Consider the following 19,535-nt stretch of genomic DNA (forward strand, 5'->3'; position numbering starts at 1 on the left):
ATAGAACTCTTCGAAGTGACAAAAGAACTCCACCGTGCTATGCGGAGTTCCGCAAGCAGCAGAGTGCGTTAGGGTCATGCTGTTCGTAGTGATTTTCAGCGCTGAGTGTTTTTCCCGTGCTGGAAAATCATTGCGAACTGCACCATGCGCAGTGCAAGAGGGCGCTGCTTTCTTTCTGGTGCTTGGGTAGATTTTCTACCCGAGCTGCATCTTTCTCAAAGCAAACGGAATGTTTCTCACCTTGTGCGGTTGCGAGCATACGCAACCCCTCGCATTGAGAAATCCAACCCTCGTATTGAGAAATCTCATCGGGAGGTTGATTTTCCTTGCTCGCCAATTAGACCTTGACAAGTGGGAGGGAGAAAACATCTTACCAGGAGGTGTATTTTCCTCGCTCGCACTTGCTAACTTGACGGTGATGAGCGCAATAAAAGGAAAAAACTCAGTGAAAGGTGGAGTGCGGAAAACTTCGCAAACTGCAAACTAAAGAGGCACTTGTCAAGCAGCTCTCTATTGGTTAGTGATCAGAGGAGGATTGCAGTTGAAAACTGGAAGCCAGAGGCAGCATTGCAAAATCCCACTGGACATGTTGATGTAATGCACTTTGAGGGCTGTAGCAACTCCGGAGGCCCCAGGGACCGGGACACATGGTAAGAAACAGGGGACATAATTGAACTCCACAAAAGATGAAGAAGTGTGGACCCTTAGGGGATGAGAGCAGACGCACCATATGCCAGGGTTCTAGGATCCAGGGCAGAACTGCAACATACGATACCTGCTGTGGGACAAGGCAAAATAAAATGAATAACCATCAACATGTTCCTCCCCAGGAATCTTTAGAGCACGGCCACTGCAATTATGCAATTTTGTCCATGTGATGTTTTCCGCATATATATGGATTTGATGCCTTTTCCAAATAATCTTTCATCTGCCGCAAACTCTGCAGATTGTACCAAAAAAATACTCTAGCTCAAATAGATCAAAAGTTACTAATAACTCAGCAACGTATGTTATACTTATTGCTATATCTGTGTGTTAAACTGGTACTAATGTGATTAAACTTTTACCCAGGCAGTGTTAACATGTATAATTTACAAAATAATGAAGTAATACTATCACAAAATGTACTGCATTACGTATCATAATTTCCTTTTTCTTGCCACATAATTTGGTCAACCTGCTGCATAAAATTTGGTACTCCCCAATGCATAATTCCAGTGGCATGACTTTAGAAGAGGGAGAATAAGACAAATGGTGCTAAGCACCTAATAGGGGTACCTGTTGGTACTTGTCCAAGTCAGATACAAACCCGGCTTCCTGCAGTAGTATCAGAGTTGTAAGCTGTGGGCTACTTTTCATATACAACTCCCCTAATGTCTATTTTTAACATGTGTAGCCATTGGTTCCCGCATGTCCCTCCTAAGCCAATGAAGCCCACCATGTAAGAGCAGGGCCACTGGAATTATGCAGCAGGGAAGCACTAAATTATGCAATAGAATTGACTTAATTATGCAGCATAATGCAGCATTATAGTATTACTTCATTGCTTTGACTTTTTTTATATTAACACTGTCTGAGCACAGTTTTCACCTCATTAGTATCAGGTTAACAATCAAATACAGAAATAAATAACTGAAAGATGACCAATTAACCTTTGGTAAGGGCCTTCCAATACACGCAGACACATTTCATCATATTTTATTCACTTTTGATCTGTTTGAGGTAAAAATAATGTTTTAAGATTATGCAGCAGATGATGGATTGTATGCCAAATCCCTAATTATGTGGAAAAAAGCTGCAGCTGCAGATTCACGTATTTCGAGTGGCCCTGGGTAATAGTTTCCAGGTCCAATAGCCCAGACCACAGCTAGCTGAGGCATAAGAGTCTCACCACTGTGTGAAGTGTGGTTGATGCTCTGCTCAGAACACATTTATGTAGAGTGACTCCATCTGTTTTTTTTTCATATTTTGGGTGATGTACCTTACTCTCATTAATAACAAACTCCAAAGCTGAGTATCACAAACCTTTACAGTCAGAACACAAAGTTATGGATATTTGTAAGCCATCTTGTGGGCACGAAGGTGAATAGCTATACCTACTTTTATACCACTATGCCCCCTAATGTCCTTTTCTCCAGAGTTGCTTGAGTGCCCCATCTCTGATCCACAATCTGTGGGGTAAATTAAAGCAGCATCATGTTGTGACTGGAACAAAGAGCACAACCTACCCTCTTCCGCCTATCTGTAACCACAGAGGCTTCCTGGGCCCAGAATACTATGATCTTGTTGAAGAGTAGCAGTGCGGGGTTTGCGTTCACAGAGGAACATCGTCTAAAGGCTTAGTATGGACCTCGGGCCACCTCTCCTTGGTAACATGAACAGACTGAAGCATCAGTATCCCACTGATACATACTACTCTGGGTGTTTTTCTAACACTTCGGGCCCCTTTTTATATACAGTCCTCCAAGAAGACCTGATACTGATGAAGTTGAAGCCTCCCAGGAGGCTCTCCAACATCAATTGCTTCAGAAGACTAACTCACTCACGAGCACCATTTATCACCGATCAGAATTCAGACACACCCCTTCACCCACCTGAGAATTCATATACTTGCATCATGACTAGCAATGTGGGCCCAATCCACAAAATCTATCAGGCCGCCTTTCTGTTGCTAAGGGATACAATAGCTATTCCACCAATTTCTAATCTGCACATAAAACGACCATCTACTGGACCATCAGTAGCATGTACAAAGGGCTGTTTCACTCACTTGGTACTAACAAGTACCTGTAACCTGATCACCGCACTAAATGACCCCATGTCACAAAAGCCACAGTGGTGGGTAGTGAATTCACTGTTGTATTTCAGCAATCATCCACTACCAGACCTAAAATCAGATGCACTATATGGTTTATCATGGGCATAACACAATCATAAGTGGTTCAGTAGAACCGTAGATTTCACCTGAAGCAATTACACATCACATGGTGACTTTGTGTGTTCATGCAGACTGGCAAAGGTGCTGAATGGGATTTAGGGGTGTGTGAATTTAAAACTTCAACACTGTAATTGGGAGATGGCATGAAACATTCACCGTTGCGAAGATGAGTGAGGCTTCTTGTCACTCCTGCCCCTTTCCCTGGGGCTGCAAGTCTTGAGTGGCAGCAATAGAACACAATTGCTGCTAGGTGAGTCATGTTCTACCCATTAGTCCTGGCCCGTTGATATACCTCTGTAAAATAATTGCTGTCCAGAGATTTTCATTTTTGATGTGTGGTTTTGTATCATTAGAGAAGTTATTTAGTTTATTAATTTTATTTTTTAAGCTTATATAGCGCGCAGCTACCCCCAACGGAGGTGTCCCGGCGCTACGGACAGAGGGCAGTAGTGAGTATCTTAGCGTGGCTAAGGGTTGGAGAACATCCAGGTTTTTAAATTGCGCGGAAACAGGCATTCAGATTCAATCATACGAAGAGATAGTGGCAGGCTATTCCATGATTTAGCAGTAATAACTGCAAAGGCTCTGCCCCCCATTCTGGAGCGATGAAAACGGGGAAGGCGTAGGAGGCATAGATGATTTGATCTAAGTGATCGATTGGACTGGACAAGCTTGAGCCTGGCTCTGAGAAATGCAAGCCCTTGACCTTTTATTGCTCTGAATGTCAGGACCGGGGATTTGAACTGTATGCGGCTAGTCACAGGCAACCAGTTTAGCTTCTTCAGATAAGGAGAGATTGAGTGTCGATAGGGGATATTATATATCAGCCTTGCCGCTGCATTCTGTACAATCTGCAGACGTTTAATCAAATAGGCCGGAGCTCCCACATACAGACTGTTTGCATAGTCCAAGTGTGATGTTATAAGAGCGTGAATGATGGTCCTATGTGTGTCCATAGACCGTACCAAAAGCCGCGGACAGGCCAAGGATGACAAGCATAGCCGCCTCGCCTGCATCCACGCATTTGCAAATAGTCTCAGTCACCTCCAGGAGTGCAGTCGCAGTACTATAACCGGACCTATATCCAGATTGTGAATCATGAAGCAGTTGTCCAGACTCAAGGTAGCCAGCAAGTTGTTCTTGCACTACTTTCTCTAGTATTTTAGCTGGTTTAGGCAAAAGGGAGATAGGCCGGTAGTTACTGAACACCAAAGGATCGGCTTCAGGTTTTTTCAAAATAGGGATCAGCATGGCCTGTTTCCATGGCGTGGGGGAACAGATCAGTTTGTAATGAGGTGTTCCATATCGAATTTAGTGGAGAAATAATGAGAGGGGCAAGAGAGCTAAATAATTGAACTGGACACGGATCCAACGGGGACCCAGATTTACACAACAGCAATTTTTTCAAGGAGGTTTCGGTCAAGATAGTGTTGAAAGACATAAAAGCCTCCTCCTTGGGTACCCTGGAGTCAGGGGCTGGGTCTGACAGGGGTTGATTGAATGTAGCACAAATATCTATGATTTTTTCGTGAAAAAAGTTAGATAGGCCATCGCAGAGGCTTTGGCTTGGGCAGGTCGAACTGGATAGTACAGCAGGTTTAGAAAACTCTTTCACTATTTTGAACAAAGTTTTGGAGGAGGTTTCAGCAGAGCGGATTTTTCCAATAAAGTACTCTCTCATTACAGTACGTTTAAGTATGTGGAATTTTTTTATGGCGGCTCTATAGTAGACTTTAATGTCTGGATCATAGGATTGTCTCCAACTGCGCTCAAGCTTTTTGCAGTTGCTCTTTTCAGCATGCAAGGCAGGGGAGAAACAGGGTCCTGAGGGTTTTAGCCTAGAGGAAGCGATAGGTTGCATAGGGGCAGTAGCGTCAATGGCTGAGGATAACCAGGCATTGAAATTTGAGACATCGGTGTCCAGGTCCCCTACTGACTGCCAGGTAGAACTAGCGAGCACGGGGCTAGTGAGGCACAAGTGATTTTGAATCATTTCCTACCATAGTCCCTGGCCTGAACTGAAATGTCGGTATGAAGGATAGTAGCCAGACTAAATGGGATTAGATAGTGGTCAGACCAAGTGAGAGGTGGGGGAGATGAAGTGGTCAGACCTGAATGATTGGTAAACAATAGATCAAGCGTATGGCCGGTCCGATGTGTGAGGTCACTAACCCGCTGGGTAAGATTGAGGTCCTCCATGGTATTCAGGAGCAATCCTGCTTTGGTGCATGAAGTATCATCTACGTGCAAGTTACAATCTCCTAAAATAGTCAAGTGAGAGTGTTTAAGCGATAGGTCGGCGGCCGTGGTGTGTAGATCAGTGAGAGATTGAGGGGAAGAACAAGGAGGATTATATACATGAATACCCGCCAAGATAGAGTTTGTGGCTTCCGAGATGCTAAAATACATGGCTTTGAGAGAACCAGTGTTAGAAAGTTTTCTAGAGACGGTCTTCCAGCTTGAGCATAGGATCACAGCAATCCCTCCCCCTGCCTAAGTGCCAATACGGTTAACCCCTACAAAACGGTAGTCCAAGATTGAGGTCAGGATTAGAGGAATCTTTGACCCACGTCTCTGTTAAAAACATTAGGTCCCAGGAATGAGTGGTAAGGGAAAGCAAGATATCTCCCGAATGACGGAGTAGCAATCTACAGTTGAGCAGGCACGCCTTGATGAAATAGGAGGGGCCAGAGGGTGCGACTACCGGTCCAGTGGAGAGGAGAAGTGTTCTGAATGGAGCAGCAGGACCCAAATTAAAAGGGCAAGTGCCACAGCTAAAATGGTAATTGAAAGACCCAGAGAAATTGCAAAGTAACAGGGTGTTGCACCCTTTATTTCTAATTGTCAAAAGTTGGGACCTGGACCAACATATACGTGCTCCAGGGGAGCAACCAACAGCATGGCTGGCGCTGGTCCTGGAACAGGCACGGAGGGCGCAGACAGGCTTGCCTTAGGCACGCCATCGGCGCGCCAGTGGCGATCCCACTGCGCGCGTCCGCTGCACATAGGAAATGACATGGCCCTTAAGTATCAGCAGAGGTAATGGTGCTAGATGACAAAGGACAACGGAATATGAAAGTTTTCCTTTCATTTTTTTAAACCACTGCCTGCTCTTAAAAAATGTTTTTACAAACATTCACAAAGGGGAAGAGTGTGGGGACACCTTCCCATTTGCTAATGGGTTACCACCTACTTTAAGTAGGTGGTAAAATGCGAATGTTTTTCAACCGCATTTCGGTCACAAAACCTTTGTACATTCCGAAGCGATTCGGTATTAGGAAGGGACACCCTAAACACGCCCCTTCCTAATAGTGAATGGCAAACCCATTTTGCGATTCGGTAACAGGTTACTGAATCACAATATATGATGTGCTGCATCTGAAAAGCATTTTTTGCATTCGAAAACGATTCTGCAAATTGGGCCATTTGAGAAGACAAAAATGCTTCATGCTTGTGCCCCTTGGTTTGTAATGTCATGAGTAGACAGAAATACGCTCAAATTATAATAATGTTCTAATCAATAGTTATGTTGTAGAAGCTCCAATTTGCTGTAGTTGTTTGTAGGAGTCTCTACACTTGCAGAATGACTGTCCTAATGATAAAGTTAGTAATATTTTGGATTCATATTTTTAATCTGTGGTTAATTTATCACTGTTTGATTTCAGCACTTGGCTAAGAAATATTGCAAATGTTTTTAATTAAAAGCAAAGTCAAATCAGGAGCAAATATATATAAAACCTCCTTTAAGGCATTCTTTTTAAAATATTTATTAAAGCATTGGGAGTTGTGTCATACACAGTATGGAAAACGATCTTTATTGGAAGGCGGGGTTTTTTGTTAAAAAAAACAGTGTGCGGGCACAAGATATTGCTATTGCAGTTTCTGTAAACCAGACACTGTTGTAAATGGGTTTTCTGTCTTTCAGAAGAGGCCTCTGCTCACCAGACCTAAGTACTGTCAGAACTATCTTGCGCTCTAAAATTAACTGCAAAAGGCACTTGCAATGTTGTCTTCATCTTGAACACGGCGGACAGCTTCGTCTTGCTGGTGAATGTTGTCTTTTCTGCTTCAAAGAAAATACATGCAGGGCTTTACAGATGTACCTTTTCACTCCAAATCCGGAGCATTCAGGGCATTTTACTATGCCACGAGGGCCTCTGTTAAGATGATTCATTCTCTTCGTTATCACTCTGTTGAAAGTAATGGTTTGTCTTGAGTAGCGCATACCACAAATGAATCAATTATTAATAGAAATATTGCAACTGCATTATTTGAACTCAAAGACAATATATCAAATGCTACACTTTCCAGTTTGTATTTTACACATCCATGAGACGAAGTGAAGACAGCAACCTTAGGGCACCCTCTAGTGGTGATGACAAATAACATTTAACGGACACAAAAAAAAATATGGGGGCATATTATCAAGGGGGTTTATCTCCGCTTCTTTGGCTTTAAAAGCCAAGAAAGCGGAGATAAAATGATCTCCCTATTACCTAGCTGTCGCTAACACCAGTTAGCGACAGCTAGTAGGAGATAGCGACCATCTTGGGCCCCACTTTGCATGTCAGTGATATTTATCACTAATAACATGCAAAGTGGGCGTGCCAAGATGTTAGCGACTGGAAACAGTCGCTAACATCGCTATCTCCTATTACCAACTTTTGGAGATATTCGCGCTAAGCCCGAATATCTCCAAAAGCTAACACCTGCCCTGAGCAGTTCTTAGCCATGTTATCCAATGGGAGGTGGATAACATGGCTAAGAGCATTAGCTCGGTAATGCATGAATATCGCTGACTTTTCAGCGATATTCATGCATTGCGGCCGATTTTTATTGCATTTGCGATAAACCTTGGTAATACCAAGGTTTATCTGCGATAAAAATCACCGCAGCTCAGCGGTAAATTTTTGTCTCTAACCAAGCAATAGCGATAATTATCGCTATTGCTTGGTAATATGCCCCATGATTTCTAGGGTGAACGTTCAAAATTCTTGCTATTTTCCTGCTTTGGCGGGGCACTTGTGTATCAGCTCCTTCGGTCTGGAAACTTACTCAGTGGTGATATGAAATGCCATGATGAATGAATGAATGAATGAAATTATTTATAGAGCGCACGATGGCCAAACGGCTTCCTGGCGCTGAGAGGTCTAGGGAGCAGAACAAACAGGGCCAGGGAGGATTAACAGGGGTAGGCCAAGGCAAACAGGAATGTTTTAAGCGCTTTACGGAAGTGTGAAAAGATAGGAATAGAACACATAGAAAGAGGAAGAGAATTCCAGAACCGGGGTGCAAGAACAGAAAATCTAGACCCACCAGTGCGAGTTTTGCGTAAACGGGGGAACAGTGAGGAGAGCAGAGGAAGATGAGCGAAGAGTGCGGACAGGGGTGTGGGAAGAGATAAGAGAGTTGATGAACGCCGGTGCAGAGCGATCAAGGGCCCGATAAACAAGGCAACCTAGTTTGAACAAGGATCTCTGCAGAATGGGTAACCAGTGAAGGGATTTGAGGACAGGGGTGATATGGAAGGTTTTGGGCAAGTGAAAGATGAGACGGGCAGCCTGATTTTGGATTGCTTGGAGGCGGCGGGTTTCGTAGGCAGGAATACCCACGAACAAGCTGTTTCCATAATCGAGGCGGGAAGTGATGAGGGCAGAAATGATAATTTTAAGAGATTCAAGGGAAAAGAAACGAGAAATTTTTCGGATCAGCCGAAGGGAGAGAAAACAGGAAGATACTACGGCACTGACCTGGCCATGCATGGACAGGTCGTGGCTGACCTTAATGCCCAAGGTTTTAACGGAGGCAACCAGGGTGGGAGGGGGGCCAAGGGTGGGGGGCCAGAAAGCAGAGGACCAAGGGCTGGATCAGCCGCCAGTCAGGACAAGCTCAGTCTTATCTGGGTTGAGCTTGAGGTGATTGGCGCTCATCCATCCAGAAATAAAGACCATGGTGGAACGAAAAAAGGATAGGGAGTGAGAAGAAGAAGATAGGTCAAAGACAAGCTGGAGGTCGTCTGCGTAATTAAACACCTAGACCCCCAGCTGAAGAAGAGAAGAAATAAGTGGGTGAATATAAAGATTAAAAAGAAGAGGAGAAAGGGAAGAGCCTTGGGGAACCCCACAGGGCACCGGGAGGGGAGGAGCAGAAAAACCGGGGAGGTGAACTGCTTGTGAACGTCCTGTTAGAAAGGACGTGATCCAGGAAAGGGCAGGGCCTCTAATGCCCGCTGCGCTGACACGGTCCAAAAGAATGTTATGGTCGACCGTGTCAAACGCAGCGGACAGGTCGAGGAGAACCAAAGCTTGGGGAGAATTGGTGTCAGCTTTGGCTTTCAGCTCGTCGAGGACGGCGAGCACCACAGATTCGGTCGAATGACCCGAGCGAAAACCTGCTTGGTGAGAAGCAAGAAGTTGGTTCTGCTCAACATAAGTAGAAAGACAAGAAGTAACGTAAGATTCCAGAATTTTAGCAAGATAAGGAAGAAGAGAGATGGGCCTGAAGTTAGAAGGGAGGGAGGAATCAAGACCAGGTTTTTTAAGAATAGGGGAAACAATAGCAGATTTAAATGAAGAAGGGACCGATCCAGTAGAGAGGGAGGCATTGAGGAGGGAAAGAGGGGTAGCAGGGCAAGAAGAAAAGAGAGTTTTAAGAATGCGAGCAGGGGCACAATCGGTGGGAGAGCCGGACTTGACTTTTGTGAGCAGGGCTAAGAAGGAATCCAAAGAGAGGGGTGGAAAAAAGGAGAAGGAAGAATTAGACATAGAGGGGGCAAAATGAAGTGGAGTAAAAGGAGTGATAGAAATGTTGGATTTAATTTTAAAGATCTTCTCAATGAAGAAGTCGTTTAAAGAAGAACAGAGGGCCTGAGAGGGAATAAAATTAGGGCAAGCACGGTCAGAAGTAGCCAAATTGTCGACCAAGGAGAAGATCTCTTTAGATTTGTTGGCCGAAAGGATTATTTGTTCGGAGAAATACTTAGACTTAGTCACAAGAATGGCTTTCTTGTACTCTTTAAGAAGAGATTTATATTTATCCTTAAGGTCAGGGCAGTAGCTACGGCGCCAAAGGCGCTCAGAGCGTCTGAGTTCCAATTTGAGGACCTTGAGCTCAGAGTTAAACCAACGATGAGCCTCGTGTGGACGAATGGACTTAACTAGCTTGAGGGGGGCTACTAGGTCGCAGGCAGACGATAGCCAGTTGTCAACTGCAGCGGCCTGTGAATCAAGGGAAGTGCCATTGAGGTCAGGAGGAGAGGAAGCATGGGGAATGAGAGAGGGAAGACAAATCAGCACGATTCCAGCTACGTGCAAAAACATTCTTAGGGCGGGGGTGTTTGTGAGGGGAACCAATGTTGATAGTGAAGGAGATGAGAGAGTGGTCAGACCAGGTACAAGGGAGGATGCTGGGGGGAGAAACTATATCCGGGGATGACCAAACTTGGTCCAGAGTGTGTCCAAGATTGTGAGTAGGGATCAGTACATGGGACTTAAAATTAAGACATAAAAGAGTGGCCGTGAAGTCCTTGGACGCTAGGTCCTCCCTGGGGTCACCTGGCCAGTAATTAAAATCACCTAACAGGAGAACAGAAGAGTTGTTAAGTACAAGTGTAGCGAGAAGTTCCTGCAGGGAGGCCACAAACAGAGGCATACTCAGGGGGGGGCGATAGACAAGGACGACAGTAAGAGGCGCAGAAAGATTAGTGGAGCGGGCGACCAGGAAGTCCACCCCAGCTATAGAAGATTGAGAGAGAAGCTGGAATTGAAAGGTGGATCGGACAATCATAGCAACACCCCCTCCGGTCTTGCCGTCGGGGCGGTCAGCCCGGAGGGCATAATAAGAGTCGGGGAGGATGGCTAGAATGTCAGGGAGAGATGAATCAGAAAACCATGTTTCCGTTAAGAACAGAATATCAGGGGAGTCAGTGGTAAGAAGGTTGAACAGTTCCAGATGATGCTTGCCTGCCGAGCGAGTGTTGAGGAGGTAGGCAGTGTGAGTAGATAGTGAGGTTGTAATGGGGCGAAGTCTATTGTCCAAAATAGGCAAGGGAGGCGTAGAGCGCGGAGGAGTGACACGGCCTAAGTGGGGGACATAGATACCTAGTGCAACGAGGTGCTGCATGAGAGAATGGGGAAGGGGTACATCAACAGTGCAGGAAAGAAGTTGTCCAGAAGTATATGCCAATGAAGAGGCAGGGGATATGGCCCCTGGGCCCGTCCGGCCGCGGACGGGCGCAGACGGGCTTAACTCTGGCGCAACTCCGGCGCGTTTACGGCGCGCCCCTGCGCTTGTCCGCTGCGCTGACGCATGAGGGACGTTTAAATAGGCTGTGACGAGGGAGGTGGGAGGAGTCAGCAGGGCGGGATGGGAGGGGTGTTTTAAAAAAATGGAACCGACCACCGCTCGTATTCAGCAGGACGAGGAAGCGTGGGGCTGCTATTAGTCAGCAGAGAGGAGAAGAGAAAGGTATTTAAAAATGGTTCCAGCGCCCAGCGCGCGAGCCCTCTGCCACAGGGCTGCTTGTCTGCGCTGGGGGAAAAGTGGGCGGAGCCTAAATAGGCTGTGACGAGGGAGGTGGGAGGAGTCAGCAGGGCGGGATGGGAGGGGTGTTTTTAAAAAATGGAACCGTCCACCGCTCGTATTCAGCGGGACGAGGAAGCGTGGGGCTGCTATTAGTCAGCAGAGAGGTGAAGAGAAAGGTATTTACAAATGGTTCCAGCGCCCAGCGCGCGAGCCCTCTGCCACAGGGCTGCTTGTCTGCGCTGGGGAAAAAGTGGGCGGAGCCTAAATAGGCTGTGACGAGGGAGGTGGGAGGAGTCAGCAGGGCGGGATGGGAGGGGTGTTTTTAAAAAATGGAACCGTCCACCGCTCGTATTCAGCGGGACGAGGAAGCGTGGGGCTGCTATTAGTCAGCAGAGAGGAGAAGAGAAAGGTATTTAAAAATGGTTCCAGCGCCCAGCGCGCGAGCCCTCTGCCACAGGGCTGCTTGTCTGCGCTGGGGAAAAAGTGGGCGGAGCCTAAATAGGCTGTGACGATGGAGGTGGGAGGAGTCAGCAGGGCGGGATGGGAGGGGTGTTTTTAAAAAATGGAACCGTCCACCGCTCGTATTCAGCGGGACGAGGAAGCGTGGGGCTGCTATTAGTCAGCAGAGAGGAGAAGAGAAAGGTATTTAAAAATGGTTCCAGCGCCCAGCGCGCGAGCCCTCTGCCACAGGGCTGCTTGTCTGCGCTGGGGAAAAAGTGGGCGGAGCCTAAATAGGCTGTGACGAGGGAGGTGGGAGGAGTCAGCAGGGCAGGATGGGAGGGGTGTTTTTAAAAAATGGAACCGTCCACCGCTCGTATTCAGCGGGACGAGGAAGCGTGGGGCTGCTATTAGTCAGCAGAGAGGAGAAGAGAAAGATATTTAAAAATGGTTCCAGCGCCCAGCGCGCGAGCCCTCTGCCACAGGGCTGCTTGTCTGCGCTGGGGGAAAAGTGGGCGGAGCCTAAATAGGCTGTGACGAGGGAGGTGGGAGGAGTCAGCAGGGCAGGATGGGAGGGGTGTTTTTAAAAAATGGAACCGTCCACCGCTCGTATTCAGCCCGACGAGGAAGCGTGGGGCTGCTATTAGTCAGCAGAGAGGAGAAGAGAAAGGTATTTAAAAATGGTTCCAGCGCCCAGCGCGCGAGCCCTCTGCCACAGGGCTGCTTGTCTGCGCTGGGGAAAAAGTGGGCGGAGCCTAAATAGGCTGTGACGAGGGAGGTGGGAGGAGTCAGCAGGGCGGGATGGGAGGGGTGTTTTTAAAAAATGGAACCGTCCACCGCTCGTATTCAGCGGGACGAGGAAGCGTGGGGCTGCTATTAGTCAGCAGAGAGGAGAAGAGAAAGGTATTTAAAAATGGTTCCAGCGCCCAGCGCGCGAGCCCTCTGCCACAGGGCTGCTTGTCTGCGCTGGGGGGAAAGTGGGCGGAGCCTAAATAGGCTGTGACGAGGGAGGTGGGAGGAGTCAGCAGGGCGGGATGGGAGGGGTGTTTTTAAAAAATGGAACCGTCCACCGCTCGTATTCAGCCGGACGAGGAAGCGTGGGGCTGCTATTAGTCAGCAGAGAGGAGAAGAGAAAGGTATTTAAAAATGGTTCCAGCGCCCAGCGCGCGAGCCCTCTGCCACAGGGCTGCTTGTCTGCTTGATAAACAAACAAAATTAGACGGAAAAGCATAAATACAAGTGGCCCTTCCAATATGGCAACCGAATCGAAGTTCATCACGAGTGTCTCAGTTCAATGATTTCCTGCAGTTTTCGAAGCAAAGATTGCTCAGGGTGTTTCAATGAAAAATCCAATTGGAGTAATTACTTTCTTACAGGACTATCAAGTGGCAGCTTAGTCATGGAATCCCGAGTTCCAGGCCACACTTTAATAGACAAAAGTATCTGCTTTTTAAGAGTGTGGTTTGGCTTACAGATATTAAAACATGGATAAAAGGAAAAAAAATCATAACTACCAAATGCACTTTTTCATAAATGCGTTATGCCTGTGGTAGCTCAGTGACGTGTCGAAAGGCCAAAGTGTCATGGTATTACTGTGGAATGCATGTTGCTTGTCCGGTTTTTTGTTAATCTTTACTTACAACTTTCAGTGGTAGAAATGCGAAAAATATACATTCAAATAGGATCTTCATGTAAAGACCATCACCTGGCCAGACTCCCCAACACAGACCAAAACAGCCCAGGATCTGTTGTATGCCGTAAGGGAGCAAGAGGAGTGGTGTCGAGTGTGGCCATGCCAATCATGGTCAAAGATGCTTCTGGCATCTTGTCATGGTGAAGCAGAGTATGGTACAGAGGTCTGCTGATAAATGGACAATGCCTTATCATACATGTATTGAGATCCAAATCATGTGCAACAAAAAATGTATAATATTCTTCATTACACAGAGGAAAATGTTTTATGATATTGAAGAAGGAGTAAGAAGTTGTCTCTGAATCAGTGTAACTTACTGACCTATGGCAACTGTATGCAGGAATTGAGACACTTATCTCTTCAGAGGATCGAACACAATAATCTAGGTGGTGCTAAAACGTACCTGGCCATCTATTTTGACCAAATCTTTAATCAGATGTTGAATCTTCACGATGGTGTTCTTGGGCGATGATTGAAAGTGTCCATCTGTAGAAGTTAGATAGACAGTCTTTGAATGGAAGACTTCAAAGGAAAGGAAACTGATTTCCCTACAAGCATGCATACAACATAACTAGAAGAAACAGTAAGTGCAGGCTACTTGCAGCGGACATACAAAATTTGCACATCATCCCCAAGAGTGTGATTGAAGTTATTTAGTCGTATGTGTCAAGAATCCCAGGCTAGCACCAAGCAAATCCCTCAATGAGGAATGAACGCCTCCTCTCCCTTATCTGTGAATGTTACTACACAGTTTATGACAATTTTTTAATCAAGTGAATCCCTCAGTGGGTGAATAATGCCTCTGCTGCCTCATCATCTATGAATGGGTATGTTACTACATAATTTATGTGAACCTCTCAGTCAGTGAATAAAAGCCTTAACTCCCTATCTATGAATGAGTATGTTAGTACATACTTCATCCAGTGCACAGCAATGCTATGCCCATTGGCACATTTTACCCCTTGCTCGATGATTTGTAAGAACTGGTCCTGTGTTTCTCCATGTTAACTCTCTTTTTATTATTTTAGTCCACACGTGGGAATGTGCGCCATTTTTCCAAGTTTCTCCTGTTCACCATGTGCCCATCCGGACCTCGATATGTAAACACGACAGAAGCGCTTTTCATAAAAAAGGCAGCGTTTATTCAAAATAAAACCCAATGCATTTCGTGCAGACTGTGCCCTTCGTCAGGGGTCACTGAAGAATAAATACATTTATTCTTCATTGACCCTTGACGAAGGGCACAGTCTGCCCAAAATGCATTGGGCTTTATTTTGAATAAACGCTGCCTTTTTTATGAAAAGCGCTTCTGTCGTGTTTACATATCGAGGTCCGGATGGGCACATGGTGAACAGGAGAAACTTGGAAAAATGGCGCACATTCCCACGTGTGGACTAAAATAATAAAAAGAGAGTTAACATGGAGAAACACAGGACCAGTTCTTACAAATCATCGAGCAAGGGGTAAAATGTGCCAATGGGCATAGCATTGCTGTGCATTGGTTGGGGGGGAAAGGTCTCCCCGCTTATTGGAGTTTTGTCTAAATCGCGTCATTTGGGCATAACACTGAGCCAGGAAGCATACAGATTTGTTTCAGGGCATAATTCAAGTGAAATGTGGAGAAAATGGTATGCATCTCACCCCCGATGTGTGAGTACATACTTCATGACTTTATATTCCGGAAGCAAAACTCTCAATGAGTGACTTACACCTCCTGTTCCTCATCTATGAATGCATTTGTTACTACATAGATCATGATATTTTGTTTCTAAAATGAATCCCCCAGTGAGTGAATAACATCTATGCTCCCTCATCCACCAATATGTTACTACATAGTAAATTGCATTTTATTCATAAAGCTAAGCCCTCAATGAGTGAATGAAAGCCTCCGCTCCCTCAACTAGGAATTAATATATTACGTAGCTCATGACATTATATTTACAAGGGATTCATTTAATGTTTAATTCAATGTTTATAGGAGGTGGTGCTAATATGTATTAGTAATAGTACCATTACGATGTTATTAGCTTCTTTTGACTATTATCTAACCTGAAAGCGTTGCAAACACCCTATTTCCAGTTTTCAATCGATGTACTGTACATTATAATTCGGAAATGCTGTGCAAACACCAAACATGCAGCATGTAATAGCTACTTCAAAGAAGATCAGTACTCAAAAAACAAAAAAACAAATAAATTGTTGAAAACCATGTATTGCTTCTTCTAATAGGCCGAGACTGCCTCTTCTTTCTACTGATTATCTTAAGTTTATACAAATGTTACTATGCAAGCAGACAAGGTACTTTTTCAACTGTAATGTGTTACTACACTAGACATATGGTGTGAAGGATTAGCGGCGCACATGTACCCATGGTACGAGTTAGCGCTGGTGTACATTTCTTACCTTTCGTAGCAGAGAATGAGCGATCAATCCTGTAAAGACATGGAAAAGCAGATTATGGTCAATGAACTGGTGTTACTCATGAATAGTGACCACATGTAGTTGTTGTGGTATATCATGTGGTGCTCATAATGTTGGCAATCTACCTGCTCTCCTCCCCCTCCAACAGTGTCCTGTAAAATGCGATCTCAATATCCAGGGCCCTCTTGACATTCAGCAGCTCCTGGTTCTCACACTGCTGGCGTGCCACTGTTTCATTCATGTTCTGGATTTCAACACGAAGGTGGCTGATCATGTCTTGGTTGCAAGCAGTTTCCATCACAAAGTTATCTTCCCGCTCATGCATCTGGAGCACCAGAGACTTGTTCTGCAAACAGTGATAGGACCAGTGGTCATTCCAAGGACACATTTCTTAATTATGACTAGTTATTATCATGGCTAAATGAGAATGTGTGGGTGTCAAGTTAGGATGGGCTTTCAGAAAACTAAACCCAGCAAGTACATGAACAAGAAATCCCCCAGAAATCCCCCAAACACCAGTAGTGGTTTAGCAAAAAATGATTGGGCCCTATTCTGCTATATGCACTTAGGATTAAATAATGGCCTTGGCTACCATTGTCTTAATTGCCTCTCTGTGTTTCACTTGCATTTTAACTTGCAATTTCATTTCATGTCACCTTAAAGCTGCAGAGTAGGAGAGTTTCAAAACAGCCTTGTTCGGAAAAGAATGTGTGTTTGAAAGCATGAGAGAGAGAAATGTGTGAAATTTAGTTCTCCGTCTCAGTGTGTGGTGCTAAAGGCAGTGGTGCACAAATGTGCAGTATGTTGTACATTGGCTTTGACATGCCCTCATGTCATCTTGAATTCTGAGTTTTACATACACAAGCAGGCCCGTAGATTCAGATTGGTTTCCTCTTTCAAGGGAGTTTGCATACTTTCTGAAATGTTTTTGTACTTTCTCAAACCGATGCAAGATTAGGGAAACCTGTAGTATGGGAACGCAAAGAAATATGTGAAGCATCCTGTGCCTTGGAATGCTTGCTGGCACCTGAAGCTATTGCAGCTGGTGAGGTATTTTCTCTGATCATTGGTTTTGAGACATATGTGCATATACATATATATATATATATATTCACTGAAAAAACCATAGGTTATAGACCATATATAGTTAGGAATTAGCATTTACAAAACCTTGAAAATTCACTGAAAAAACCATAGGTTATAGACCATATATAGTTAGGAATTAGCATTTACAAAACCTTATTTTACTCACACAAAACCATTGAAATTCGCATATATAGTTAGTTGCACTAACTATATATCGCGCACCCGCAATCCACTGCTGATCATGTCACATATTACATCATTCATGACATGGTCAGTGACATCACTGATGACATCATTGATGACATCGCAAATGACGCGGGTAGCGCTTCCACCGCGAAAAATCGAAAAAAAATGTATTTTATTTTTTTGCCCCACGGGGCCCTTTAATAGCCCCCACATCAATCCTAGGGGGTCAGGAGGGGTCTACCTTGCCCCCTTTCATTCATTTCCCCCTTCGTTTATTTCCACCTCTTGTCTCTCGATCCTACCGAGAGACAAGATGGCGGCCGCTCTGGACTGTTTAGAATGTTGACAGTCACCGGAGAGCCAATCCGCTTCTCCTCGCGAAGTTCCGTTACGCGTCTGGTACGCGAACCAGGGCGCTAACCGGGACGCTGTCACAGATATATATTTTTTTTTAACGTTAATTTCTCAAAATCCACTGGAGCACATATCTTGAGACCTAGCAAAGGCACATCGGGCAAACAGTCTCTACAATTTTGCCAAGTTTCATAGAAATCCATTCAGCCGTTCGAGCTAAAAGTGAGTCCAACCGCCCTATGGAAAACTCAATGGTAAAAACACGTTTTGGGACCCCCCTTTTTTCTCGGCCCCTGCTTGACGAAACCCCCCCAAACTTTCAGGGGACGCTAAGAAACAAAATGTGACATTTTCCTGAAAATGTCAGCCAATTCCGTCCATCAACGCCAAAGTTATTCAACATAGAATTTTCAGAAATCCCTATTCAAAAAAATCCTAACTATATATACCTACTGGCGACCGCCAGTAGGTAATATATATATATATATATATATATATATATATATATATATATATATATAACATTTCTATGGCAAAATGAAACCCCTTATTTTGTTCCTTTTCAAATTAAATGTATTAAGTGTTACCACTTTATTCCAATCAAGATGACTTCAGGTGTGCCATACTTTTGTCATATGTAAGACTGTTAGCATTCTAGTTGTTCTTTAGAACACTCTGGGACATTCTGTCATTGGGCTATAGTTGGGCTACATCTGGCTGATATTTGGGCTACATTTGGGCTCTTTTGTCTCTGGTGGCCATCTTGGGAGACTGCATATCAGAATTTTTTTAATGAAATATAAGAGGATTTGAGAAGTCACTCAAAATGTGCCCTAATTTTTCTTTCTTCAGCACTAATCATAATTTCTATGGCAAAATGAACCCCCTCTTTTTGTTCCTTTGCCAATTAAATGTTTTAAGTGTTAACACTTTATTCCAATCAAGATGACTTCAGGTGTGCCATACTTTTGTCATAAGTAAGACTGTTAGCACTCTAGTTGTTCTTTAGAGCACTCTGGGACATTCTGTCACTGGGCTATAGTTGGGCTACATCTGGCTGATATTTGGGCCACATTTGTTTTTTTTTGTCTCTGGTGGCCATCTTTGGGCTACATTGGGCTTCATTGGGCTTCATTGGGCTACATTGGGCTACATTTGGGCTCTAACATATATATAGCCCAATGTAGCACAATATATATTTTTCAAAGTTAATTTTCGTAAAAACCACTGGAGCATATATCTTGAGACATAGTAAAGGCACATCGGGCTACCGGTCCCTACAATTTTGCCAAGTTTCGTGGAAATCCATTCAGCCGTTCGAGCTAAAAGTGAGTCCAACCGCCCTATGGAAAACTCAATGTTAAAAACATGTTTTGGGACCCCCCTTTTTTCTCGGCCCCCGCTTGACGAAACCCGCCCAAATTTTCAGGGGTTGCTCAGAAACAAAATGTTCCATTTTCCTGAAAATTTCAGCCAATTCCGTCCTCAAACGCCAAAGTTATTCGACATAGAATTTTCAAAAATCCCATAGGAAAAAAATCCTAACTATATATACCTACTGGCGACCGCCAGTAGGTAATATATATATAAATATATATATATATATATATATATATATATATATATATATATATATATATATATATATCTCCTGGTTCCACTCTCAACGCCAACATCCATACGGCGTCCACAAAAAACGAGAGAGACAGACTCTCTTCAAATTCAGCAGCCACTGAGTTTCTTTATTTTTTCAATTATTCCAAGTGCATTACCGTGCCTAACCAAACGCGTTTCGGCGTACCTGACGCCTTGCTCGCTGGTAGTGATCGTGAGGATCCCTCCATTATTTAAATTGTAAAGTACATCGTGATTGGTCAGTTCATCTGAATGGAAACA

General features: G+C 44.6%; 1 protein-coding gene across 1 annotated transcript in view; it reads right to left on the reverse strand.

Moving 5' to 3' along the window:
• Positions 1-16,134: 16,134 nt before the first annotated feature.
• The window catches only part of LOC144784145 (vimentin A2-like), a 35,767-nt gene continuing 32,366 nt past the window's right edge, over positions 16,135-19,535 (reverse strand). The window contains exon 5 of the mRNA XM_078662821.1: positions 16,135-16,359. Within this exon, the coding sequence (XP_078518947.1) occupies positions 16,135-16,359 (225 nt within the window). The remainder of the gene's footprint in view (positions 16,360-19,535) is intronic.

Source organism: Lissotriton helveticus, chromosome 10 (assembly GCF_964261635.1).
Source record: "Lissotriton helveticus chromosome 10, aLisHel1.1, whole genome shotgun sequence".
NCBI lineage: Eukaryota > Metazoa > Chordata > Amphibia > Caudata > Salamandridae > Lissotriton > Lissotriton helveticus.